Raw genomic sequence first — 27,885 nt, forward strand, 5'->3', positions numbered from 1 at the left:
GAATGCATCATATATTCTATGAAACGTTAAAGCTAAAAAAGAAGGGCATCCAAAAAGGTGTTTGAATTATGAAAGTTAGTGATATTTTGCTTTCGGCTTTTTACTATTATTTTTAAAATGCATGACATATATATAGATAATAGAGTTTTAATAAATTAATTATGTTAATCCCAAATATTGAGATAGACGTATAAGTTTTTTTATGGATCATATGAGGCTAACGATTTCACAGAGATCGTGTGCGTCCATTCTAGCATATGTTATAAAAAAAATTAAAAAAAAATAAAAAACACTGAAATTTTTAGCATTTTTTATAACGACACTCTTGTTAAAAACAAAAGTGATTAATTAGGTATTTTTCATTATTAATAATGTTTGTCCTTAAAACCTTGGTGTCATTTAGTAGAAGTGGTAGTGGGTGACACACACATCATGTAGGAAAGGACCCATTGGTTGGAGACACGTCAAAACACAAACATATGGTTTTTTTGGACAGTTCCAAAAGCCAAATATCACATGATTCGCCAAACAAATGTTTTTATGTACAAATCCGTACCAAACCCATTACTAATAGTATAAAACGACAAGTAATCCTTCGATCAATGTTAGCTTTTTACGGGACTTTGAAGAATATCTTAAATAGCCAATTAATGTGGGTTATCTTTTCATTCAATAAATCTCAACCGTTGTAATTGAGTGGTTGATTGAACGACATTTACATTACATGCAATGGATTATTCATCTATTAGGACGTGGGTTCGAATCCTACATCCTCTCCAAACCTCTGTTTCAAATAAATAAATAAATCTCAACCATTCAATTTAATGATTTATTGGTTGAGGTGTGAAAGACGAGTCATTATCACCTTTTTAAATTTATTTATTTGATTATTTGCTTTCCCTTCATTCCCCTTTGATCTCATAATAATTGTCAATCTAGACAATGATTCTTCTCCTCTTTCTTTCTTTTTTTTTTTTACTTTATTTTTGCTTTTCCTGTCTATGAGACGTGATTTGCTTTAATACGAAATAATTTTAGGATTTTTCTTTATTTTTATTGTTAAAAGAAAAGCACCAAAATATTTTTAAAAAAAAAAGGAAATTGAGAGGAAATAAGTTTGTACGGTAGAAAACCTACTCATATTAATTCTTGCTGTCCCCGGAAATTAATGTTATCCATCGGAATCACATGTGATGTTTTGTTTTCTTTTGACTTTGCTGAAAATGAGAAAAATAAATTAAAAAATTACGTTTGAATTTTGGATTTATCTTTTTTGGACTATATTTTTCAAACAATTTTGCTGAAGTAAAGCAAAAAACAATCAAAGCATAAAGATGAAAGATGAACTAGTGTCTTTAAGCATCAAGAAAGTTGTTTTTTTTTTTTAAAGTTACTAATTTATTAATAGTTTAAAGGCACAATGTAAGTGGAATGTCATTTAGGTTGCAAAAAAAGTGGATTCTGGTTCACCAATCCATCTCCTTCAGAATCCCTCTGTTTTTCCTTCTCTCTAAAGGGAAAATATTCAGTTCACAAAAGTTTCAACTTTATGTGGATAATTTGGATGATGTGGCGGAAAAGGAAAGGACCAGTATCATTATATATCTCATGCATGTATGTACCCCTCCTTATAATACCAATGATTGAAGCAAAAATGATAATAAAATACAAAAAATTCAGATCTTGAATTGAGCCCATGAACTGTGCTTATTATAAAGCTTTAAATTCAATTGACCCCCAATTACAATAGAATATCAGAAGAATAAATGACTGGGTCTGGGTTGAATCATCAAGGAAACAAAGCCACAACTTCAATGTTTTCTGGGTGGCACCAGCAAAAGCAAAAAAGCAATTTTGGTGCTACAAATCAACTTACACAAGTGCTTCCCAAAAAACACCCCCAGTTGAATCATGAGTGAAACGATCTCACAAGTTCAATATATTTCCGTGTAAAAAATTTACCTATTCAACTCCTCTCTATTTCCTCCCTGAAAGGAGTATCAGCATCTCTAAGCCTATATGGAAATTCTAAGCATATGAAATCCAAGACACCAGTGGAAAAGAACTGATGCCTAACCACAATACCGTCACAAGATACAAGTTCTAAGAGCCTTAACACGCCAAGCTTCCTATAATTCACATCCAGAAACAGCATGCTCAGCATATGTACATCCAACACCAATTGCACCAACTACCAGGGTTAAATTCCATGTCGGTCCTCCAACTAATAAGGTAATCATCAAGAAACACCTCCCAAAACTCGTTTTAACTCAGATTTCTGCTCCGAGGTAAGTCTTGATGGGTACCTTACATCAATTTTGATTCTCAAGTTTCCTTTCTTCCCTCGTTCTTTTGAGATTGGCATTCCTTCATCTGGGACAACCACCTCAGCACCAGGTTTGATGATATCTGTCAATGGTATCATGAGATTCCTCCCATCCAGCGTAGTTAGGTCAAGGCTCTTTCCTGTCAGGGCCTCGAGCAGCGTTATCTCCTGGTTAACCAGTAGATCATTTCCATCCCTCTTATAAAGTGCATGTGGTTTCTCATCCACCAGAAAGACAACATCTGCAGGAATAATACCAGGCTCGACATTACCCTTCTCAGGGAATGTAATCTTTGTGCCCTTCTTCCAACCAGGTCTTATCTCAATGGTCAATATCTCCTCAACAGTCCGAACTTTACTGCAAGAATAGTTTTCATCTATTAACTCCAATATAACAAATAGCTGGCAGATATTTACTCAAAGATAACAAAAACAGTACAGCCAGTTAAAAAATAAAAGGAGATGCAAAGTAATGACAGAATATGGCTGTAACATTAATAAATAACTATTGTTTTCCAAATAAATTTGGCATTTTTTTGCAGACAAAAGGTAAGAATAGTTAAACCACGAACAATAGCACTCCCATGTCCCACACCCATCCCCTACACATACGAACACCAATTGGGGTTAAACAACAATTCATTAAGCCACAATATCATCGAATTGTGTATGTACGAACTTGCCCATATAAATGGATTATATCAAATCCAAAATTAAAAGAGAGATACACAAAGCGGGGAAAAAAAACTATGCTCCATTACATTTTTAGTTAGTAGGCTAGAAAGCAAACCAAGGTGAATTGATAAATGAAATTTAAGAAATGAAGATAAAAGAAACAAATAAAACCCTTATTGTAGGAATTTTCTTCAATGTAGACAAGAAAAGGAGTAACCAAAAACTATTCACTTTTAAGACATGGAAACATAACTTACCTCCCAACATATAATGGCATTTTAAGTCAATACTAGGTCATTTACTTTTCAATCACACATCAAAATCCTACTCATCTCAAACCAAAGAATGTCTATGTCCATACTCTATAAAAGAGACTCGAACCAAAGAACACCTATGTCCGTAACTCTAGAAAGGAGTTTCACCAACCAAAAAGAATGTATCCACTCCAATTTGCCTTACAATGCAAAGCAATTAACTCTTCAGTTGATAGCTTGTACATAGAAGCAGAACACTGCTATCTGATCCCGTGGCCTAGACACCAAAGAATGTATAAGTAGCAAAATCATGATGATAAATTCACCCAACGTAACTATCAGTCTCAAGATTTCTGATTGCGAAAAAGGTGACTGTGAAACAACGAAATATTCTTCAGGCATTTTTAGATGTAAATTGATAAACATTTCAGGAAGGTCCTTCTCTCTCGGAACTCTTCAAAGAACCATAAACTTCTATACTCTTATTTGTATGAAAATCTTTATTAAAATACTTTCAGAGGAAACACCTTCAAACTGATCAATTTCAACTCAAACCTTGAGCAGCAGTGCCAACTTTACCCTGTGGCTGAGCAGTAGCACAGTATACCCCGCTAATACTGCCATTGAAACTTTTAACAGATAACAAACACAAACAAGTATCTCCAGAGTCCAGACTAATCTGAATGAAAAAGAGCCAAGGCAAATAGAAAAGCCTACATGATTCAATTATATGCAAGCGTCAAGGACTAAGTAGGCCCTTTAAGAAATTCAGGCAATTATTTATCATAGCATTCCTAAGCGTTTCATTCAGTTCATAATTCCTCAGGACCTCCACCATCATAGCCAAAAGGTATCAGAGGCTATATAAGTAAAATATACAGGCACTGTCTATTTTGAACTGCATAACCTCTAGCAGTGAAAAGCTGGTTATGTGCCCCAATTGAATGTGTGCAGCTGTGTTAACTTACTGCCTGGCAATACTATAGCCAGCCAGCTCGGCCAGCTGCATTAGTAAATTGTAATTTTCCTGGAAGTGGCCTTAATTTTCATTAACTATAACATTTCTTTCGATGGTTTAAACAAGAAATATAGGATTATTAACCAATCTTTGCAAGAGAAAGTAACCATAAAAGATGGTTTCAATGCATGAGTTTCCAAAAGCTCTCTATCAACCGCTAAATATTTTTTCTTTTTCCTTTTTTCAATTGAAAAATTCAAATTCTCCAGTATAAACTTTGTTTTTTCTAATATCATTGAAGTTTTCTAATATCATTGAAGTGCCCAATTGAATTCATTGCAGCGAACAAAAAGAAAAGATCAACCAATATATGCTTATAAAGATGTAAAGAAAAAGACATGAACATACCCAGTGGCATCGTAGATATCCCTAGAAATCCGCATCTTCTTCTTTACACCTTTGTACAGTTCCTCCAAGCTACAGGGCAGTACATTCTCCACCGGAGGCGTCTTCTTCAACTCTCCATTATTCCGATTCCGAGATTGTCCCTCCCTTCTCCTCCCAGCACCTCCGCCCTCTGATCCAAAAAGCTCCTCGTAGATATCATCGGCGTCCCTAGGGTTGAACCTGAAAGAGGGGTTCGGGTGCTGGCGGTTGTAATAGTTTCCGCGATTGGAGGAGGAAGCAGAAGAAGCCGGCGACGGAGGGACCTGACCGGACTTCAAACCCTCCTCGCCGTAGAGGTCGTAGATCTGGCGCTTTTGGGGGTCGCTAAGGACGTCATAAGCCTCGGAGATTTGCTTGAACTTGGCTTCGGCCTCGCTTCTCTTGCCAGAAGGATTCTTGTCAGGGTGCCATATCATGGCGAGTCTCTTGTAGGCTTTCTTCAAATCATCCTCTCTCGCGTTCCTGTTCACTTTCAGTATGTTGTAGTAATCAGCCCCCATACCACCCCTCACTCTCTCTCGTCTCTGTCGAGTCTTATACGTATGTGAATGGAGTCTGTCGACGGTGGTGGCCGGCGAAAGGCGAATGGGCGACGGTTATTTGGTGGCCAAGAAAAAAACGGTGTGGGTTCCAACTACGAAGGGAGGACTTTTCACGCGGGCCCGTCAGAGTCTCACTCACTAGTCACTACACTACACGCACAAAGTGTTTTAACATTTAATCAAGGGACGATTGTTTCCGGGCCCAATTTTTAAGGACCCAGATCCGGCCCATAAACTACTTTGTGATGGGAAACTGATAGAAGCCTAATTAAAAAAGATTTGGAAGACCATGTCCATAAAGTCGTATCAATTCCACGTAATCACAGTAGTGTAAATATGTTGGGGCAACAAAATATGTTGGGAGATGTATTTAGTTTATGTGGATTGATCATTAAAATGTATTGATATAATGATATAAATTTGTTGACTTGATTTTTGGTGTAATAGATGTGGAACATAATATTGATTTTTTGTATAGTTGTTAGCGTGGATTAAGTGGTGACCATGTGTTGGAGTCAACATGAAAGTCAATCATGTCTCATCCTATATGTTTGTCCCAACAAAACAAAGACCAACCATTTTATCCATGCTCCATCAAAATTAACAAAAACCACCCTCATGCCCCATTACAATGACACCATTGCAAATGCTCTAACATTATGATTTTTTGGGATTAGCCAGAAGTAGATTGGGTCGTTAAGGGGGGGTCCCCCTTGAAATTACTTCAAGAAGTTTGATAGTTTTTTATGGAACAATTTAAGATTGGATCATCGAACCAGTCTCGTACCCGTTCTCCAAGCTGTTCATAAAAAATTAACAGCTTGGTCGATAAATTGGCCAAATGAACTCCTTCTACCAATAAATTTAAGTCTTTCCTTTTGCTATCATGGTTGTCATGTAGTGACCAAATGTGATCGCAACCTTTGATGTTTTTCTCACGCATTTATCAGACTACTTATCTTCCATTTTCTTAAACAATCCTCCCTATACTTCATGAAATCAATAAATCATTGATGCATTTCAGGAGTCTCAGCAAGTCTTGGATGCTCTTTTCGCAACTCCATAATTTGTCATCGAACATCATCTCAAGCAAACCACTCTTGACGCAATAATTCTTTCTTAGGCAGGATATCATCTCAAGCAAACCACAATTGACTCAAGAATTCTTTCTTATTCCTTAGCCAGGCCCAGGATACTTCGTCTTCCATTTTTTCTTAAACAATCCTCTCTATACTTCATGAAATCAATAAATCGTTGATGCATTTCAGGAGTCTCAACAAGTATTGGATGCTCTTTTCACACCTCCATAAGCAAACCACTCTTTACGTGCAAGAATTCTTTCTTAGGCAGGATATATCTCAAGCAAACCATCCATGACCCAAGAATTATTTCTTAGGCAAGATATGACACTTGAAGATTTTCATTTATTGACACTATCTTGTAAAGCCAAAGATGATGGTGAATACTGAAGAGGACTTCGTTACTGCCACAGAGTGGATTCCCGAACTTAGATTATGGTCCTTCAATGGCATAATTTGTCTGATTGACTTAAGTGACAACAACATGCTTAGATTTGGGACAAAAGGTTCGGTCAAAAAGGTTGAGCTTTACCATCGAAACAATGATTATTGGAAATATATTACTCATCCGAATATTCTCATCTTGTTAGATGTCATTTTTACGGGTACAATATATTAATCTTGTTATTCTAAATGGCTGAGAAAGTGTTTGATATTGTCGGATTTTGGAGTTATTTCTTGGTGGGATTAGCATCTTGATCTTGCAATCTTCAATGGCGCTCTCTTGGGCCAAACAAAGTTATTCTTATACAAGGGCATGAATTGTTGTTGTTTGATAGGATTTGGTCCCTGTCTTTCTATAACACAAGCACTGAAGATGTAAAAAAATGTGGAACGGGGTGCCATGGAGCGAGCGTTGGCGCGCTCACCATAATAGTTTGACTTTGTTGAATCCTCTTCAATTAGCATGTGCAAATTGTTATTGACTTTGAACAAACACTATCCCATGAATAAAGTTTTGCACTTGTTTATGGTAGGCATGACGATTTAAAATTGGGGAAAGTATCGCAAAAGTCCTTGTACTTTGTAAATGAGTCGATTGAATCTTTTTATCTTTTTTCGAGGCAATCAAGCCCTCATACTTTGAAGAATGGGTTAAATAAGTCCCTCTTATTCATGGAGCTGACGTGATTGTTAAATTTATACCACGTTTTTTTTATTATGATTATTAATGATGACACATTGACCAATAAAATGATGACACTTGTTATTTTTAAATTATTAATAAAAATATCAAAAACTCCATCTCCAGCAAATGAGAAAAGCAAAGCCAAGGGCAGATTGATGCGACGGTAGAAACCCAAGTCTTCCATTGCGACGGTAGAAACTCAAGTCTTTCTTGCCCACAACTCCAAGTCTCTCTTCCTTGCCCACAAAACCATATCTTCCTTACTCACAAACCCATCTCTTGATGCGGCGGTACAAACTCAGGTATTCCTTGCCCACAAACCTAGATCTTCCTTGCCCACAATAAGGTCTTGAATCTTTGTTTCTAATGTGGAAATATGAAATTTTCAACTTCAGATTTAAATCACCAAACGAGATCCATGACAATGGATGCCCCATGACTGCGAAAGCCCCATGACGAGATCTATCCTCGTCAATGTCGGGCTCAACCGGTGGGTTTTTTGTCACCGTAAAGATGATCCAGCTCCTTGCAAGTTGGTCCCTTATATGCAATCCTCCAACAAGATTCCGACGATGAAAATTGTTGATTTTGCTTGGTTTTTTTTAGATGAAAATTGTTGATTTTTCCTTGGGTGCAACTCTGTGAGCTTAATTAAGCTTCAAGTTTTTTTTCCCCCCTTTATTTTGATGAAAATTATTTTCATTTTCATTTACTTTTATTGGTTGCATGCCACATCATATTTAACACCTCATTATTTAATTTTTTCAAAAAAAGCCACATAGGAAAAAAAATTAGTCAAATCAGATTATTTCAACAGCTAAAGACGTAGAGGGTTAATTCGTTAATGGAAGTTGAGGGATTTGAATGATCCGAAAAAAAATAAAAAAACTCAATCGACCCGTTTTACAATGTATGGGGGTTTTTGTGATATTTCTCCCATTTGAAATTTGATTGCTTTGAATATCAATTGTAATTAGGTGGTGGGTTAATTTAAAATTGATCAAGCATTACACCCCATTAACAAATGAAAGTGTCAATTACTAACTTAATTTGTTAGGGTAGAATAAGGAATTTATTCAAGTTTAATGAGTTGTTTTGAAGGAGATTTTTACCAAAATAATATCCTCGTAATTTTAACTACCAATATAGCACATAATACTATTTTATTTAATACCTAACTACATGCACTTATAATTAATCTTCCAAGTTCAAATTATGCCCATTATAATATTTTTCTTACACAAGTCGAATTCTTGAAGGGATTGAGGATTGTTCTAGAACACGAGAGTCGGGTCGGATCCATATTCCCATCTTTGTGGGATCATTCTAAGAATTTCCCTCAAATCAAAATCTCACACCAACACCATGTCTCCCTCACCTTCCCTTCAGTTCAATGACACACTCTCAACTCTCGGCCTCTTTGAATCTCCGGTCGACCACTCTCTCCGTCTTCTTCACTCTTTATTTCCATCTCTAGAAATTCCCAAGTAAGTCTCTGTCAACTCTCCCTCTCTCTGTATCTATTTAGTGATATATGCATGTGAATCGGATTTTGTAATATTAAACTCTAATTGATGGGGCATAAGAAGAAAAATTTTGCTCCTCGCTCCAAACCATCACCGGCGGCGGCGGATTCTCCGACCGCCGCTGATTCCGTCGAATTCGATAATCCTATCGTACTAAACCCCAATCCCGGGGGCAAGACGACGGAGCCCTTATCAGAAATGGACGGTTCGTGTTACTCGGCCATAAAGCTTGAATGCGAGCGAGCCCTAACTGCACTCCGCCGCGGGAATCACACTAAGGCTCTTCGCCTCATGAAGGAGTCCTGCTCCCGCTACGAGAATTCCGCCCTCATTCACCGCGTCCAGGGCACTGTTTGTGTCAAGGTCGCTACTATAATGGATGAACCCTCGGTCAAGCAGCGCCACCTGCGCAATGCCATCGACTCTGCAAGAAGGGCCGTTGAGTTGTCGCCCAATTCGATTGAGTTTGCCCATTTTTACGCCAATCTGCTCTATGAGGCTGCAAATGACGGTAAGGAGTACGAGGAGGTCGTTCAGGAGTGTGAGCGTGCACTGTCCATTGAGAATCCGGTGGATCCTGCCAAGGAGAGTTTGCAGGAGGAGAGTCAGCAGAAGATATCAAGCACTGACGCGAGGGTTGCCCATGTGCAGAATGAACTGAGGTCGTTGATTCAAAAATCAAACATTGCCTCAATTTCAACTTGGATGAAGAATCTAGGAAATGGTGAGGAGAAGTTTAGGTTGATACCCATAAGGAGAGTGGCAGAGGATCCAATAATGGAAGTTAAATTGGCACAAGCAAGGCGGCCCAATGAGATTAAGAAGGCTACAAAAACGCCTGAAGAAAGAAGGAAGGAGATTGAAGTGAGAGTGGCTGCTGCAAGGCTTCTGCAGCAGAAGTCAGAGACAGAGTTGCAGTTTCTGAATGAGGGAGATAGAAATGGTGACAAGGGACTGGACTTAGGGTCAGTGAATGGAGGACAAAGAGGCGGGAGGAGAAAGAATGCAGCGAAGAATGGGTCTGCCGCTGCAGAGAGAAGGGACTGGGTTAGATCATATTGGAATTCTATGAGTATGGATATGAAAAGGAATTTGCTTAGAATTAGTGTTTCTGATCTCAAAGCTTACTTTGGTTTGTCAAAGGATGGGTCAGCCAAGGAGGTTCTATCTGAGGCTTTGGATTTTTCGGAGGCAAATAGAACTTGGGAGTTCTGGAGTTGCTGTCGATGCGATAAGAAGTTTACTGATTCAGAGGCTCATATGCATCACATGATGCAAGAGCACAGGGGGAACCTGTTACCTAAATTGCAGTCAGTTTTACCCGTAAATATTGATAATGAGTGGATTGAGATGCTTCTAAACTGCTCCTGGAAACCTTTAGATGTTACGGCTGCAGTTGAAATGCTTCGTAATCAGTCAATGTGCCGAAATTCTGAACTGCTTGATGATTTCTACTCGAGTAGCCAGGTTGAGGAAATTGATGACTGCTTGAAAGATGCTTGGGATTCCACCTCTGATAAGGAGAATTTGGTGGATTGTGACAATGGCTGTGCTGTGGTGAAGAATGGATGTTACAAAACCCCAAGCTTTGAGTGTAAGAAATGTGATGGGAACCAGACACCAGTGGCGTGTTCCAATTCTGATGGCTGGCCTGTATCTGATGATGCAGAGCGTGCAAAGCTTCTTGAAAGAATCCATGTCTTATTTGAGGTGCTTATTAAGCATAAATATCTTGCTGCAAGCCATCTTAGCAAGGTGATACAATTCACCACGGATGAGCTACAGACACTTGCTTCTGGTTCTCATCTTCTCGACCATGGGGTCGCCCAAACGGCCATTTGCATTTGCTTTTCGGGAGCTTCTCAGCTTAAAAAAGTTCTCAAGTTCTTGCAGGACTTATCACATTCTTGTGGTTTGAGTAGATATTCTGAAAAAAACAGTCCTGTGGATGATGCAAATGGCAATACTCAAGGTGTTGAAATTAAAGAGAATATTGTTCTTGATGGAGATGCATCCTTTCTTCTTCTCGATGAACATCTGTTGCTAACTGAATCTCCTCCCATTATATGCCATGGTATTGCCACAGATGCGACTGGAGCAACTCCTGCAAAGTTTGGTTGTGAAAATGGCATTGTGCCTGAAGCTGATTCCTTACTTTCCTGGATATTTTCTGGCCCCTCAAGTGGGGAACAACTGGACTGGTGGATGCGCATAAAAAAAGAGAAGACACAACAGGGGATGGAAATACTGCAGATGCTTGAGAAAGAGTTTGGGTACCTCCAGAGCCTTTGTGAGCGAAAATGTGAGCATTTAAGCTATGAGGAGGCATTGCAAGCAGCGGAGGATCTATGCCTCGAACAAGGTAAGAAGAGGGAGACTCTTACGGACTTTGTCTATCAAAGCTATGACTCTGTGCTTAGGAAGCGAAGGGAAGAGCTTAGTGAGAATGAAAATGACGTTATGTTAATGGGGGGCAGCAGGTTTGAATTAGATGCTATAACAACTGTTTTGAAAGAAGCAGAAGCTATGAATCAGTTTGGATATGAGGAAACTTGTGCTGGTGTGACTTCTCAGTTACGTGACTTGGAATCGGGTGAAGATGATGACTGGAGGACCAAGGATTATTTTCATCAAGTGGATAATTGCATTGAAGTTGCAATCCAAAGACAGAAAGAACAGTTATCAGTAGAGGTCAGTTTTTGATCTGGATGCACATAAGTAAAACTATGAAAACTAGATTTTGTGATTTTTGTTTACCGGTCTGATCATGCAGCTTAGCAAGATTGATGCACGGATCATGCGGAATGTTACCGAGATGCAGCAGTTGGAACTCAAACTTGAGCCAGTTGCTGCCCATGATTATCAGTCAATATTATTGCCTCTAGTGAAATCATACATGAGGGTTAGTTTTTCATCATGTCAACTTGTGTTGCTCCTTACTTTTCCGGAAGCATTAGTAAATTTTTTGTAGTCTGAATTCCTCCCTTTTCCAGGCACATTTGGAGGATTTGGCTGAGAAAGATGCCACGGAGAAATCTGATGCTGCCAGAGAAGCATTCTTAGCAGAACTTTCACTTGATTCTAAGAAGGGTGCTCGAGGAATTGATAATATGAGACAGACACGGGATAAGACAAAGGATAAGAAAAAGAACAGAGTGTTCAGGAAAATCAAGGAGTCAAAGGTTTGAACCCTTTTATTTTGATTTTCTTGTTCTTACAATATGGCAATCAACTATATTTTTTTTAGATTATCCATGGATAATGACTTAATTTCTTTTTCTATAGGGTGGTGGTACCGAGCTTCATGATGAAACTGCTATGCGGGTGTATGTCTTCACTTCTGATGCAACCCTTTAATGTTCATGTGTGTTTTTTTTTGTTTTTTTTTTTTTTTTGGGTATATTGATCAATGATGCATGTGTTGCTGCAGTCTAGTTGAATCTCCAGCAGCATCTGATGATGACGATCAAGATCCTGAGATTCCTGCTCCTGTGAATGATGACGATTTGAAACAACAGGAAGAGGAATTCAGACGTAAAATTGAGCTTGAAGCAGAGGAGAGAAAACTTGAAGAAACTTTGGAATATCAAAGGCAGATAGAGAATGAGGCTAAAGAGAAGCATCTTGCTGAACAATTTAAGAAAATTACGCAAAAAGTCCCAGTGAAAGGGGCCGAGGGTCTATGCGATTCTCACTCGGCATCCATTTCTTATGAGACTAATTCGCAGGGGCAGTTGGATCCTCGTACTCAGGTACTAATCATCCCTGGTTTGTTACTGGTGCTTTCTGTATTATGAGAAACAATTTGATGCATTGTCCAGTCCGATCTGGCGATCTCTGTGGGAAATTGGATTGTTCAATTGATCCCTTGAGATAAAAAATGCTAAAATTTATTATGCCAACCCTTATGAAACGGCACTTTTGCAGGAGGAGTTGTCACACTACAGTGGTTTTCCAAACAATTTAGAAGGCAGACATTTGAATAGTGTAAAGGGTGCTGCAAGCCATCCTGGATTACAGAAGATCAGTACTACCTATCATACAAAAGCTAAACAAGGTCAGCAATTGCATATTATGTTTTCTGAATTGGAATGGATTGGACAGCTATATATGCTAAGATTTTAGTCTTATTAATTTTGCAGAGTTACCTAATGGAGGAACTCCTGAAAATGGAGTTCTGACTCCTGAGCGACGGACTGGAAGAAAAGGCAGGCGGCAGAAGAATACCACCAGACCGTTTGATGGAAGTTATCAGGCAATTTCATCTGAGAAGGGAAATGTTGAAGTTAGAACCTCACTTGTTGAAGGTTGCTTAAAAGAGAAAATCAACTTGCGTAATAGCCATTCTGATTTTGGTAAGTTAGCATAGTTGCCTTGTTTTCTTATCTAATAGTACCCCACTTAATACAAAATAATCTCTGACGGGCTTGTAAGTGGTAAGTTGGTTTGCGCCAGTTTGCATTGTGGCTCAATGGTTTTGTAGTATCCTAGATTGGGTGCATTACTGCATTTCAATGAACTTGAGTACTTGAAAATTGATTAATAGTGTTTATAATTTGAACTTACCTGGAGATGTGGCGAAACTGTCGAAGGTGGTTTATTCTTTGTCATTTTATACTCGAATGCTGAAAGCATAAATACTTTATCAGCTGATAGGAAGCAGAATAAACAACATTAGAATACACCTGGCTAAGGTTTATAAAGAATATGTAGATGTTTAGAGTTGACTTCTTTAGTGGAAACTGTCACATAGTGGGAATATTGTGGTGAAATCTTTCCCCAGTTGTCCATTTGTGGGGGAAGTTCAATTTCGATGTTAAACTGTTAACAACTTAACATTTAGGGGGATATGCAGCTCCTGGGTTTGATTCTTTCCATCCCTTGACCTCATGTTGGCTTTACTCTAAAGAAAACTGTCAGCGATTCATAAAGACAAGTGTGCTTTTGTTGGGATTGTTCACGTTTGCTACTAAGTTCGTCTTATCTAATTTATTTTATCTTCAATTAGAAGAAGGTTCATAACATAGTGGCTATATCATATCATCTGAACAATGTTTCTTCTGTGTATATGTTTGGCAGCACGTTTGTACTGCGTTTAGTTGCACCTCACCTCACAGCACCGCAGCTTTTTACCTCACCGCACTCCGAAATGCTTACAATATATATGTTGAATTGTCCCACGTAATCAAATTAGGTCAATTATTTTGTTTTAAATTAATATACAATGTAAACATTAAGTGATTTTATGTTAATATTATTAATCATCTAATATAATCGTAATTTAGATACATCAAATGCTCCTTACAGCGCCACATCACAGTTTTAAAAGTCATGCGCCAAATAGCTTTTGCGTTCCAACTCACCTCACAACACACAATTTTATAACTCACAGCACCGCACAACACTTCACAGCAGTTGACAGCACTCTCAAACAGGCTCGTGTTTGACAAAGACATAAGTAGCATGTAATTATTTCTTATGAAGTTCAGGTGATTTTCGTATGTAGGATGTACGTGCAATGCGGTAATGTGACACTATTATTATTTTCACATCTTGTAAGATTCTAGATTTGTGTGATTTGTTTGTTCAACCATTTTATCTGACACAATCTTTTTGTTGTTGAACATATTGATGCATGCCTTTATTACAAATTTTCAAGGCAATATGCCTAGTGCTATATGTAGTGGTCAATGCACTAGAGTGTGTAATGATCCTTTCATGGCTTTCATCTATGAAACCAGTTACTCCTGGATTAGGAGACAATGGAACAAAGACGCTGGGACAACTACAAGCTGAGGAGGATGATGAGGAGAGGTTCCAAGCTGATCTTCAACAAGCCGTACGGCAAAGCCTTGGTAAAAGTTCTAGCACTTTATACCCGCCCTCCTTTTGTGTTATGGAAGTAATTCAATTTGTGGGCATCAACAAAAGTAGATAAGTTACCCGATATGGTGCCTTATTGCCCTAAGTTTGACTTCACGCTTAATTTTTTACGTTGGGAGGTTTTTCACCATCTCTTCTTTCTTTGTTTGGGTTTTTCTTTTGGATATTGTTTGGATCACGATGGTTTCAGCTTATGTCTAATTCATGGACCATCGGCTGATGACTCTCTTTGATACTGATATCCTCTGTTATTTCAAGCTTCTCATTATGTGTAATCAACTCTCTAATTGCTCGCTTTTGTTTATTTATTCAGACACTTATCAAGCACATAAGAAAATGCCCGTGGTTTCAAGTTTGAAGGTGCCGCAAATGAACACTTTGGAAGCCAATAATTTTGGTGTTTCACTGCATGAAATCGCGACTGAAAACGCAAATGGAATTGATGTGTATGGTACAGGCCTAAAGAATGAAGTCGGAGAATACAATTGCTTTCTGAATGTTATTATTCAGGTGGGTGTTGTATACGAGGATTTTCTCCAATTTGACCAAGTCAAAATCTTCTTCTTCTTTTTTTTTCTGTTATAATCTGCTCTGTTTTCTGAATTTTATATTTATTTACTTGTATTCCCTGCATAAATTCAGTCGTTGTGGCATCTAAGATGGTTTCGAGATGAATTCTTGAGGAGATCTGCTGCAGAGCATGTTCATGTGGGAGATCCTTGTGTTGTTTGTGCTTTATATGATATTTTTACAGCTCTGAGTGCTGCATGTGCTGATTCACGAAGGGAACCTGTTGCCCCTACTTCTTTGAGGATAGCTCTAAGCAACTTGTATCCTGATAGTAATTTTTTCCAGGAGGTAGTTTGACATACCCAATTTATGGACGTTTTCTCTCATGCATTTTAAATGGTGCTTCTTCATCATTTGTTCATAAGTTATCAATTTTCATGTAATAAATTATGATGCAAACAATGGAATCAACAGGCTCAGATGAATGATGCTTCTGAAGTATTGGCAGCACTTTTTGATTGCCTTCATCAATCATTTACACCTGGTTCAAGTGTTTCTGATACTGAATCGTGGGATAGTAACTGCACGGGGTGTTGGGATTGTGCAAATGATGCTTGTATAGTGCATTCACTTTTTGGAATGGACATTTTTGAACGAATGAATTGCTGCAGCTGTGGTCTGGAGTCCAGACATCTGAAGTACACTTCATTCTTTCATAATATAAATGCAAGTGCCCTCCGTACAATGAAGGTATGTATCATCATGCAATAACCTCTTGTTCCTGTTTACTAGTTTGAAGATTTGTTTTATTTCATCCTTGTAACTTATTTTTCTTTCACAAGCAGGTTATGTTTCCCAGAAGCTCCTTTGATGAACTTATAAATTTTGTAGAGATGCATCATCAGTTAGCTTGTGATCCTGAGTCTGGTGGCTGTGGTCAGCCCAACCATATTCATCACTTTCTTTCCAATCCGCCATATATTTTTACGACAGGTGTCTCCAATGTTCTATGCTTAGTTGACAGTGTTGCATTCCAAAGGAAATATTTGTGATTATTATTATTAATTTTTTTGCAGTTTTGGGATGGCAGAATACATGTGAGAGTGTTGATGATATAATGGCTACATTGGCAGCCCTAAGTACTGAGATTGATGTCAGTGCCCTATATCGTGGTCTAGATCCAAAAAACATGCATAGTTTGGTTTCAGTGGTATGTATTGGATGCTCATTGAACGAAAAATGCAAATTTTTTTAGATTTTCTTACTCTATGAATTTTGGTCTTTAAGCACTGTCTTGTCCTAAGAGGAAGAAATCCATATGGATTTTAATGTTATAAAATCTTGTTTCTTGAAAACGAAGAGAACAAAATACAAATATGACATAATCAGCCAGGGGTGGTCGAGTTGGTTGGGGATGAATCCTTCCAGCTAGGGGATCCAAGTTCAACTCTCCACATCAACACCCTTGTGGTTTACATGGACCAAAATCCTATGGTTCCTTGTCATAAAAAAGAAGACGACAAAAGCGGGAATGGTAATAAATGACACAGCTTGACTTTCTGGTCATAGTCTAGTAAAGAACATATGAAACATTGCCTTACAATAGATGGAAGAAGACTTTCCAGTTATTTCCATTTTCAAGCCAAAATGAAGGTCTTCATTTTTTAATTTATTTTTGTCTGATTGCATATATCTCTACATATGGTCTGAATATGTGATGGTCAGTTAACCATTATCTTCAAAACTTTTTATTTTTTTCTTGGTGACATGTCTGACTGCTAGGTTTGCTACTATGGGCAACATTATCATTGCTTTGCTTTTAGTCACGAGCATGAAAAGTGGATCATGTATGATGACAAGACTGTCAAGGTAAATAAACTTTTTGTAGTAGTGCATCCAGCAGTCTTTTATTTGCCTATCTTTTTTCTGCTACAGTTTGCACTTGATGTATAGGTTGTTGGTGGCTGGACTGATGTTCTTACCATGTGTCAAAGAGGGCACTTACAACCCCAAGTTCTGTTCTTTGAAGCTGTAAACTAGTTTTTGGTGAGACCTTGTCCATAGTGATGCATTGCACAGCTTATAGTAGAAGCTCACTACATTGCTCTCATAAAGTGAGAAAAGTTTGGTAGGCAAAAGCAAAGTTGTGTAGTACAAAAGCAAAAATGTTGTGATGCAGGCGAGAGTTTTTGTCGGGATAAACTGATTTCTCTAGAAGGATGATACATGAAAGGGATTTCATTTTAAATTGAAGAAAAAGCTGATAATAGAGGAGCGTAAAGTGTAGATTTTGCCATTTTGGTGGTGTTGCTCTTGCAATACTTGAGTATGGTTTTTTTCTTGTATTCATGGATAATTCCAATAAGTTGGGTCGGCTGAGAAGTAGTAGTAGATCCGTGATTGTCTGGCCTGGAGGAGCATATCTTCCCGTTTTTCTCATGGTGATTGTTGCCAGTTCCTGCCAGAAGCATGCCAGATTTTGAGGAGAGTTTAGATAATTGGATGCAAAATCCCCGTCGGATGTCTTGTTTAGTAGTATATATTCTTTTGAAAACAAGAGGTCCTTGTATAGATCACATCATGGACTAAACACCTCATTGTGCAGCTTATGGTTAAATTTATTATCTTATCATATGATGCTGTTGGGGTACAATGGTGACTTTTGTTACTTTATGGCTGGCTATAGAAACATTGCTGTCTTTGATGTATTAACCTTTTGCATCCTGTATTTATGGAAGACTAATGTAGTAGTGCACTATGAACTTTGCCTAAGGCTCCCATCTGAGTAAATTGTTCATTTATTTGACGTAAGAGCGGTCCTAAACCTAATGGGATGACTCGACCCGATTATGGAACTGGGGATTATTTTTGTTTTAGTTTGAGCATTTTGTGCTCGTCAAGTATCTTCGGCGTTGCTGATGTTGCCTTATTACCCACAGGTGCTGTTCTTCCATTTCTATTTGGCTTTCTGTTTGTGGACGATTGTTGTAGAATATACAAGGGAAGCTTTCTGCTGTTGGCACTTTTGAGAGTGTAGTCTGTACAGGAAGTATGGAATCTAAGATTCGAAGTGGTAGGTAAGGAGATAATGAGCCGTCCAGGGCAATTGATTAGTTCCATATATTTTGGTGCCTGGATTTGATAGATAGGAATAGGACTGACATGAGGATAATTTGCACGTACATCTCATTCTCTATCCTTTTTTGATTGCTACTCGAAGTCATTGGCCTTGGTTTTGGATGCATGCTTTCCGTTTATTCTATATATTATTTACGGTAGCTTGGTTCAAGAGGTTTTTACGAGACAATTATGAAGTAATTGTTAATATCCCAGATCAAGGTGAATATATATGTGAAAATAAAGAGCTTGTAGACACTTGTTACAAACACTGCAGGACAACGACCTATTATGGGGTTTTGTGGAACTGCCCACTCCTCGTTTTTTATCATGTCCCTTTCCAAGAATCTCTTTGAATTTGTGTCGACTTGGAAAAATTCAGTAGCTAGAGCTCGAATTCTTACCTACAATTTCTCTCAAAAATCATTCCAATTCTTAGCTATCATTTTCCCCAAAAATTATGTTAAATCATTGTTTTTGAAAAAAAAAATTTGCATATTAGAATTTAGAAGTTATGTTTTAGAGTTTAGGGTTTAAGATTTAGTGTTTAAGGATTAAGAATCACTTGACAATCTCTCCGGACTTTATACAGTACCTGAGGTCGGGAGTTCAAACTAACTAGTTGAGATATTTCTTTGTGAAACCCGAATCCTGGTCTCGTGAGTTTGTCCCACTTTTGGGTTTCTATCCGCATGGATTTTGACCCAATCTCACATGTTGGAATGAGTGATTTCTCGGTTAAAAAAAGGGTTTATGGTACCGAAAGGGCGAAAAGAAATTTTTTTTATTATAATGAATCATGAAATTCAAATAATGTCTTATTCGCCACTCGGCCCCCCGCCCCAACGCACACTTGCCCAAGTAAAATGAAAAAAGGTGAACGAGAAGCAGTCATTTAAAGCTCACTTTATCCACACCAGAGAAGAATTGTGTCATAGAAGCCTTGTGTTGTAGGAGCCACAGTATGAGCATTTGTGATAAAGCCAGTGGAATGGAGCATTGCCTTTCTTCTCACAGTCGTTGCATAGTATGGCCTGCAATTCCTTGGAAAGCTAATCAACGCATGCATACATGTGTGTATGTATGTGTGTGTGTATATATACATGTAAGCATGTATGTATTTATGTATGTAAGATAATTGTGAGTTCCAAAACTAGAGGATAGTAAGGAGTTATGCAGAGTATGACGAACCTGAGTTTGGCCAGAGTACTCATCTGGCATTTTCTCCTCTGCCAACAATGTGTCCAACATCTTAAAGTATACCTGAAAAAAATCCGATCTTCCCAAAATACTTAAACACAGGTAAAAGAAACACAGGGATAAAAATCTAGGAATGCCTTTTCGAACTCGAAAGAACTGAAGAATGCAAATTGACAAGAATAATCATTGATTTCACAAAAAAAAATTAATCATTAAAAGAAATTGTTTACTAAAATCTACCAAAATGAAAACCATTGTGCTTCGCATGCAGTGGAAGCCTTTTTAGCTGCAAGAGTTACTTTTGCAACAATATGTTTTTTCGTTAGTTTAACTGTTTATAAAATAGCTGCCAACTGACCTGCATATCCCCAAGTGACTTGCTACAAATTGGACAGGTATAGTTAGTGCATGTGTAGTCCTGATAACAGCACCAGAAGTATGCGTTATGTTGTCGAATACATATAATCTTCATGAAAACAATGGGTATAACTATTAGAGCCGATGTACCTGGAAACAAGCTGAGTGCATCAAATGACCACAAGGAAGGGCCTTTACTGGAGAGCTTGAAGTGAAGATATATTCATGACAAATGGGGCAATTATCCTCCAAGCATTTCTCTATGCATATGTGAACTGAGAGAGACCGTGACATGCAAGCATTGCATTTCATACAATGGAAGTAGTCAATACCCAATCCCTTACCTACTCGGCAGAGGTTGCAGTAAGGGCAGTGATAGATTTCCCTGTTAAAGAAGTCACAAAATTGCATGAATCAACAAGAGTGAGTTTACAAAAAAAAAAAAAAAGTAAGTATATGTGTATGCAAATGTTGAAAAAGGAAATACATTTTCATCTGGCAGTATGGGAGATGTAATGAAATATAGTCAGAAGGTACATTAGCACGTCCAGATTTATCACTTCGATGAAAACTATCACACTTTGCCAGAGGAAAAATAACTACTATTCTGTATGACAGTCTAAACCACTGACAATGAAAACAAGATTAAATCACTTCATAAAATTAGGCAAAAATATTATGCTTCTGATTTATCATAGAAATCAGTCGGAAAAATGAAATTAGATCTGAATGTGTTCGAGAAGAATTTAGAGTACAATTGCATTTTTTTAAAAATGCAGATCAACAACTATATGCGCTACCTATCTATCCCACCATAATTGAAAGGAAATACTTAATTAGGTAATCAAGCTAGTCACCTATCATCGTCAAACAATTTGCAGATTCGACAATAATATCTTGCCATGGATAAACTATTGCAGGAGGCTGTTGAGCATTTAGGTCCAATAGGCTGGATAATTAAGCATTCCATACACATCATCTTCGTGACAGATTTCCTGCATATTCATAGAAAACAATAGCCAAAATATGAAGTAAAGGATGTCCTACATATTCAATTGGATGCTAGTAGGAATTGGCTTATTTTGTGTTATACCTATCAACCAGATGATCAGCAACCTCATCATGGCAACGAATGCAGGTGTAGAGCTGGTTGCAACAGGCAGTAACAAGCTTACAGTTCCTTTTATAATGTTGGCAACCAAAGGTTGCTCTGAGAGAGTCTCGATAAGATGGACACTGACCACGTATTTCTTCCCCATTACTTGATCCGTTTTGCTCTGGATGAGACAATTGCTGCCTAACAATCCAACGGCTGGAAGAGTATGGAAGCTACAGTTATTTTCACCAAAGACATTGTCTACATATAAATATCAGCAGAATTCCACTATCTTACAATGATTTTAAAGGGAAGCCAACTTATCAGAGAACTACTTTCTTTTAAAATGTGACCTAATTTACCAATCCAAATGGTTCTATCTTCCAGAGTCGGAGGAAGTTGAGTTCTCAAAAGAAAATGGATTAATCTTGTTTAATTATGCATCGTATAAAAACATAAATACATTGTTTGTCCCTAGAAAATGGAATCATTAAGCACCAACATGCATATGGAAAAGCCAATCTGCCAATGTGCAGGTCATTTGAAAATAAAGGACGTAAATATTTTATCCTAAAAAATGGATGAAAAAGAGTAAGATCATGAAATAGTAAATGAAATGCTCCTGCCAACCTTGTTAACAGATTCTGGATCATGTATGATTTTTCTTGAGGATCTAAAGATGTGTCACGAGATACTCTTCTTATTGCAGCCTCTACATCATATTGACTCATTGTCTGAATGCACTCATGATGCCCAGATTTCTGAGTTCTCAGAGAAGGTTGGGTTGGTTTTTCTGTCTGAGAAGTGGCAGATGCCACTTCTTTGCACCTTTCATCCTCATTGAAAAGTTCTGCACATTCAGATGATTCGTTGCAGCTTAGATGTCCATCATGCTCTTCTTTTTTATCATCAAAACTAAACTTTCCAAGTAGCTCAGTTTTAGCACCAGAACAATCTTCCTGAGTTGAATCAAAGCCTTCACCGCAGAGGATGCCTCCTTTCTCATCGAAAACTTTTGATAAATATGTCGAGATAATTTCCAATGGGTCTTTAGTGTCTGAAGGAGATATATTTGCCTCCCTTGCCACCTTAGCTGTGCCATACCCATCCCACCATTCTGCTAACCATTCATCAAACATTGTATTTCTTGTAATCTTACGATACAAGAACATCATGGCATGCTGTTCTTCAGGTGTTAAAGAGGCCATTAGCCACGGTATCAAATCTCGTAATATTTCTGCTCTTGTTCTCCCAAGCATGCGTCCTATGATCTTTTCTTGCTCCTCAGCAGAAAAGTGTTCTCTAAATAAAGGCCAGAGTTCAGTTTCTTCATGATGAAGATGGTCTGTGAGTAGTTTACACATGGATTCGCACATCTCCTGGAGCTTCAAACACAGCTGATGGTGTTTTACCATTCTCTTATCAATACTACTTAAATCAACATCAGAATTCAAAGCTTGCCAGTCAGAAATTTCATCCAAAATGAGCGATACCTTGGTGAAGTATTCAACTTCCAGCTTGTGTTCAATTGTGTAGGATTGGCTAATGTTTTGGAGGTCTACCTTTGCTTCCAAAGCTGGAAATGCAATTTCATCCTCTGCATCACTATGGAGTTGATATAGATATCTTGTGAGATGGAAGTTTTTGTGGAACTCCGCCAGAAACCCATCGTTTTCAGCTAACTTTCCTGAACCAGAGACAAAATACTGCAAATATTTCTTTAGAGCCTTGTGGAAGATAAATATGAGATCTATTGGAGTTGGTTCTTTGACGATGGAAGGCCTACTTCTCGTTCCATTGGAGGATTTCATGCAGGACTGCAATATTCCTAATGTTCCTGGGAAGAATATATGAAGATGGATTCTACTAGAGTATGCCATCTCGTATGGATGAACAGTGTGGGAGCTTGAGGATAAAGAAGACAGAGAAATTTTTCCCTCGTCCGCAGCAAGCGGTTCCACTAAACTGGAATTAGACCCCCTACAAGGGTGGATATATAAGTGTGAGGAAGAAGATCCAGCCTCTTCCTTGATTTGCTCACATGAAAATGAACAGGTGCTTTTGAACATTTTCTGCAAGTCCTTCGTGAAATTTTCAGTAGAGGTTTTCCCTGTGTAACCAATGTGGAACCATTCTAGTAAAAGGGAGGAAAAGGCTTCGTGAACTAAAAAATCTCCTTGATTTATGGTGTGAATAATGGACGTTGACTTATCCACTGATAAATGAGATGAGAACCAAGTAATGACATACTTTAGCAACCCAAGTGGCATCACATGAAGGCTTCTATAGAGAAGCTGGAGCTGGTTATCACAGCTGCAGTTACTGCAAATAATGGGAAGTACCTGATAAAAACTGAATTAGGTCTCAAATGCCACTGATGCAAACATTCTGTAATCAGTTGCTGGTGCCTAATACTGACTGTATTTTCTGCTATAGAGAAAAACACACCTTGTTTTCTAGAAAAGTGAAAAGTTTGCTAACTCCCTTCACAAACTTCTTAAGCTCCTGACAAAGCATTTCCACGAACTTGCTCAAGGGTAAACTATTATTAGTTTTAGTGTGCAACAAATATTGTAGACTCTCAATACGACCGTCAATGGAGAGTTGTCCATTGGCAAGTTCATTTGATAAGGGGTAAAAGAGTCTCTTCAATGCATTGCTGTAGCCAGAAAGTATTCCTCAGAAACATAACAAGTGAGAGAAAAACAGTCATAAAATAAATAAAGAAAGAGATACATGACCCGGCTAATTTTGATCAATTATAACTGTGTCTATGAAGAAGATAACTATGTCAATTACCTGTAATAGACGAGTACATCTGCGAGGAATTTCAGCCGGACAACCAATGAGCCTAGATTCAGAAAACTGCTCAAATTTACCACTTGATATAACTCTCCCAGAATTTCTTTCAAGTCCTTACAGATGGCAATATGCCAATGATGACAAATGTCAAGTGGATCATGTTTAACATCGGTTTGGATTGAATGTACTTCATTCCATTTATGACTTTTGCCCGAACTTCTTTCAAAGGTACACTGTCTGAGTATTTTTTTAATATTTACAGGTCCATCTGTATCTACATTTCCACTCATAGTATACACCTCAGAAGAGGATCCATGATTTTTATCAAGCCAAGAGATAACCACCTTCAAGATAATATTTTGAACATGTCAAAATCAGAAATATAATTTGCATACTAGGGTCAGAAAAAAGCTCAGGATCTACCTCTTGCAGAAATTTATTCTTAGGAACAATCTCCCTCATGCAATGCCTAACCTTGATTCGTTCTTCTGGTGAGAAAAACGATATCATCCATGGCAATAAATCCTCTAGCACAATTACAGGAATGCTACAAACAAATTTCCATACAAGTGAGACCTGTTCTTTGAAAGTGAACTGCTGCGTAAACAATGAAAAAATCTGCATCCCCAGCACAAAAAAGAAAATGTACACACTGTCAGGAAAAATGTTGCAGAAAAAGTAAAAAAATATGCACTAATAGTAAAGTAAAAAAAACTAAACTATATTGCTGAAAACATTTACCCTAACAGGATTTTCTGTTTTTTTTTTCTTCTTTTAAATAGCAAAATGTTAGGGATCCCAGTAGTGAATCTTATCCCTTGATTGATGTAAATGTAGGGGCCCACGAAACTTGGTGATTAAATGAGAGAGTGACACATCTTTTACTGGGATAACTGGGATCCCTATCACTTTTGTTTAAATAGCCCCATTACGAGAAAGTTTAAAAATTTCCTGGTCTGCAATTAAGAAAGTCCCTGCTGTCAATAAATAGACAATATATAGAAACCACCGAATAATCAATGCTCCAAGCCTCCAACAGTTCACAACTGAAGGATCCTTTTAGAGGTTGCTCCATAGATTCAGATTAGAAGTAACAAAACACACATAATTAGGATCTCCTTTGGGTATCTTTCCTGCTTAACTACAACTAAGAATCAGGATCATTTATCGTCTTCAGTTACATGAGATATTTAGCAGACAGAAAATTTTTATGTGCCACAAAAGCTTTTCATTTGCTTCGCTATGGATGAACTAAGATCCTAATTATGTGTGTTTTGTTAATAAACACACATTTTTTATGACCACTCAAGATGATACATATGGCATATGCTATTTGCAAATGCTACTGTTGGAATCCACACAAGAAGTCCCACATTGGAAAAATATGTAAGTGTTGAGTGGCTTATAAGGCAAGTGTTTCCCAACTCATAAGTCCTGACTTTTGAGAAAGAATGGGCCACCCATCGATTTGCCTTGTAAACCCAATTGTAGGCCCATGTAATGTGGGCTCCCCCAAGGTCCAAAATGTCAATATGGTATTGGAGCAAGTTTAATGGGGGCATGGTGAAAGGTCCAGAGTGGCCCGTATGGTGAAAGGCCCAAAGTGACCGTATGGTGAAAGGTCCAATGTGGCCGTATGGTGAAGGGTCCAATGAGATAGATATTGATGGGCTCTTGTGTGAGGGGGGAGTGTTGGAACTTGGAACCCACACAAGAAGTCTCACATTGGAAAAATATGTAAGTGTTGAGTGGCTTATAAGGCAAGTGTTTGGACTCAACTCACAAGTCATGACTTTTGAGAAAGTATGGGCCACCCATCCACTTGCCTTGTAAGCCCAATTGCAGGCCCATGTAATGTGGGCTCCCCCAAGGTTCAAAATGTCAATAGCTACAATGTCAAAAAATAAACCAAGGATTGGAGCTCCGTACGATATAATGCTACAGTAATGCTTTACAGTCAAAAAGTGTTTTAAGTAAGATGAGCATGGTGTATCAGAAATGCAATTTTCAGTTTAGGAAGGGATACAGATGAGGGATCTAAAAGTGACAATTAAGAAACACAGAAGAGCAGACATCCTCAATATATTGATTTTATCATATGTAAACGTAAGTAAGGCGAGATTAGAAGGATGTGATACAAAGACAGTCCAAGGACCAAGGTGGACAAAATAAATCCACATGATAAACATTTCCTGATCTTGGAATACAATTTAACTTGACAGGTAAAAATTAAAATTTTATTGAATGACAATTAACTAGAGGTCCTTTTTCATTTTAAAGTGTTGGGCAGTCAAAAAAATCAATTTCACAATATGAGTGCCATTGGAACAATGATTCTGAGATAAAGGCAAAGATTTATCTCTGAATAATGGATGAAAGTATTTGACCTCGGCAGCAAGTAGAGGATAAATTGAGGAAGGTCGATTAAGACAGCTTGATCATGCACTTCGGTCAACTACACTCAGAAAATACAATTTGAAAATTTGAACTACATAATGTTAAAAGAAAGCATGAAACTAGCAATGTGATTAATACTAACACCATGATTCCCTTAATTCCTCAGTCTCATCATGCATCCGAGTGAAACGCATAAACAATTGCAGCAAGTGAAGAACCAAAGTTTCAGAGCACCAATAATATATGCATATACATATAAATATGTGTGTGTGTGTGTGTATAAGATGTAAAAAATCCAGCTGACTATCATTGTCTAGAAAGGTAATGAGTACCTGCTGTTCTTCTTTCACCATATGCTCATCAATTGATGTCCGTAAAGTGCTAATGCAAATGACAAGTTCTTGAAATAGCTTGATGACATTGTCACTCCCATCCATCAATGCATTCAAGCAACCAAAAACTGAGCCAAAGAGGCCATCAATGCTTTTATGTTCAAGTGAATATTTACACACCACATTTTTTATGTGATGATCTAGTGCTAGAAAGAGGACCTGCGGAGATATATATTTCACGACATCATAGATGTATAGAAAAGAATTATGAGCTAAATCAAAGAAATGAACTCTAGGAGTTACATTAGTTTTTTTTTTTACAAGTAACATGCCAGTTTGTCAAGGTTTTCAAAATTATGTGATCTCTCGAAACAAACACGAATCAATATTAATTATATAAGGTATACATACATAGGAAGCATACGGGTATTTTATATGCGTGTGTGTGTGTGTGTGTATATTTATATACACTGTAAATTTTATCGGATGTACCCAAAAGGAATATATACAGTTGGATTGTGGGAATCAAGTAACAAGAGCTTTTTATACTTAAACAGCTCACTAAATCCAACCCCTCAATTGGTACCCCATATCATCAGCAGGTGGTGGTGAATTGACATACTTCAGGTTTCAATCATGCCTAAGGCAAACGCAAACTAGCAAAAACGTCAAAGATCAAAAAAAAAAAAAAAAAGAGGGTCCAATTCAATGGGCATATAATTACACATATTGGCAGTAAAATTCAACTTATACACTATAGATAGAGTGATACAGGGTTCGTGTGCATTTATAATTGTAAGCTCAGCTGACCTCATCCTCCGCAGCGGAATGGTACTTTTCAGCAAGCTCGAGGAACTTGAATCTTCGATCGAGTTGGCGTACTGTCTCCGGAGAAGGAGACCCGCTCTCCAAGGCAGTTACGGCCAATCCGTGGAGACTGAGGAGCTCCTCGCGTATGGCTTTGTGGTAAAATGCCAGAAACTGTAGCGGAGCATCTGAGTCCTCCTCCTTGTCTGGCGGGCATTTTGGAGTTGAACCTCCCATACAGAGAAGAGCAGCCAACAAACACCATGAACGGCAAGAGAGGGGAGGGGGAAGAATTGCGATGGAGGAGAGTCCATGGATTTATCGCCTCTTCGATTCTACAGAAGCTCCCTCGGTCTCTCTCTCTCGTTTTGGCCTTTGCCTCTTAGAATTATTTTTATTTTTTTTTTTTAAAACGGCTTATTTTATAATTTAGATAACACGTTATAGA

The 27,885-nt window shown here is 38.0% G+C and overlaps 3 protein-coding genes across 5 annotated transcripts; 1 reads left to right on the forward strand and 2 right to left on the reverse strand.

Annotated features, from left to right (window-relative positions):
• Window positions 1-1,683: 1,683 nt before the first annotated feature.
• Window positions 1,684-5,344, reverse strand: LOC119980026 (dnaJ homolog subfamily B member 1-like). The gene is made up of 2 exons (XM_038822672.1): window positions 4,622-5,344; window positions 1,684-2,684 (listed from the first exon to the last, which is right to left on the reverse strand). The coding sequence occupies exons 1-2, from the start codon at window positions 5,158-5,160 to the stop codon at window positions 2,240-2,242; spliced, it is 984 nt and encodes a 327-aa protein (XP_038678600.1). The 5' UTR covers window positions 5,161-5,344; the 3' UTR covers window positions 1,684-2,239.
• A 3,390-nt stretch (window positions 5,345-8,734) lies between these two features.
• On the forward strand, window positions 8,735-18,183 carry LOC120016543. Of its 2 annotated transcripts, XM_038869367.1 has the most exons (15): window positions 8,735-11,627; window positions 11,710-11,838; window positions 11,930-12,118; window positions 12,222-12,262; window positions 12,367-12,688; window positions 12,864-12,993; window positions 13,079-13,291; window positions 14,678-14,791; window positions 15,133-15,329; window positions 15,462-15,677; window positions 15,804-16,079; window positions 16,175-16,322; window positions 16,406-16,539; window positions 17,112-17,198; window positions 17,283-18,183. In XM_038869367.1, the coding sequence occupies exons 1-15, from the start codon at window positions 8,985-8,987 to the stop codon at window positions 17,367-17,369; spliced, it is 4,926 nt and encodes a 1,641-aa protein (XP_038725295.1). In that variant the 5' UTR covers window positions 8,735-8,984; the 3' UTR covers window positions 17,370-18,183. The 2 variants fall into 2 exon arrangements, with proteins under 2 accessions (XP_038725295.1, XP_038725297.1); XM_038869369.1 differs by lacking the exons at window positions 17,112-17,198; window positions 17,283-18,183 and having other exon boundaries at window positions 16,420-16,539.
• A 1,029-nt stretch (window positions 18,184-19,212) lies between these two features.
• LOC120016791 (zinc finger protein BRUTUS-like At1g18910) lies at window positions 19,213-27,835 on the reverse strand. 2 transcript variants are annotated; one of them, XM_038869709.1, is made up of 12 exons: window positions 27,441-27,835; window positions 26,631-26,849; window positions 24,325-24,519; window positions 23,899-24,245; window positions 23,548-23,758; window positions 21,730-23,441; window positions 21,097-21,315; window positions 20,861-20,998; window positions 20,154-20,388; window positions 20,005-20,064; window positions 19,638-19,709; window positions 19,213-19,480 (listed from the first exon to the last, which is right to left on the reverse strand). In XM_038869709.1, the coding sequence occupies exons 1-12, from the start codon at window positions 27,672-27,674 to the stop codon at window positions 19,379-19,381; spliced, it is 3,744 nt and encodes a 1,247-aa protein (XP_038725637.1). In that variant the 5' UTR covers window positions 27,675-27,835; the 3' UTR covers window positions 19,213-19,378. The 2 variants fall into 2 exon arrangements, with proteins under 2 accessions (XP_038725637.1, XP_038725638.1); XM_038869710.1 differs by lacking the exon at window positions 27,441-27,835 and having other exon boundaries at window positions 24,325-24,389; window positions 24,478-24,519; window positions 26,631-26,717.
• Window positions 27,836-27,885: the final 50 nt, after the last annotated feature.

The sequence above is a fragment of the Tripterygium wilfordii genome, chromosome 15 (assembly GCF_013401445.1).
Source record: "Tripterygium wilfordii isolate XIE 37 chromosome 15, ASM1340144v1, whole genome shotgun sequence".
NCBI lineage: Eukaryota > Viridiplantae > Streptophyta > Magnoliopsida > Celastrales > Celastraceae > Tripterygium > Tripterygium wilfordii.

What these genes read in the sequence shown, in the direction of transcription:
- LOC119980026 (XM_038822672.1), bottom strand. Translation starts at nt 5,160, where the DNA reads ATGGGGGCTGATTACTACAACATACTGAAAGTGAACAGGAACGCGAGA. An exon ending in GATATCTACGATGCCACTGG is followed by an intron (nt 2,685 to 4,621) that starts GTATGTTCATGT and finishes CTATTCTTGCAG; the next exon opens with TAAAGTTCGGACTGTTGAGG.
- LOC120016543 (XM_038869367.1), top strand. Translation starts at nt 8,985, where the DNA reads ATGGGGCATAAGAAGAAAAATTTTGCTCCTCGCTCCAAACCATCACCG. An exon ending in TAATAGCCATTCTGATTTTG is followed by an intron (nt 13,292 to 14,677) that starts GTAAGTTAGCAT and finishes CTATGAAACCAG; the next exon opens with TTACTCCTGGATTAGGAGAC. An exon ending in ATAGTAATTTTTTCCAGGAG is followed by an intron (nt 15,678 to 15,803) that starts GTAGTTTGACAT and finishes TGGAATCAACAG; the next exon opens with GCTCAGATGAATGATGCTTC.
- LOC120016791 (XM_038869709.1), bottom strand. Translation starts at nt 27,674, where the DNA reads ATGGGAGGTTCAACTCCAAAATGCCCGCCAGACAAGGAGGAGGACTCA. An exon ending in GATGTACTCGTCTATTACAG is followed by an intron (nt 23,759 to 23,898) that starts GTAATTGACATA and finishes TTCTGGCTACAG; the next exon opens with CAATGCATTGAAGAGACTCT. An exon ending in TGCACTCAGCTTGTTTCCAG is followed by an intron (nt 20,065 to 20,153) that starts GTACATCGGCTC and finishes TGCTGTTATCAG; the next exon opens with GACTACACATGCACTAACTA.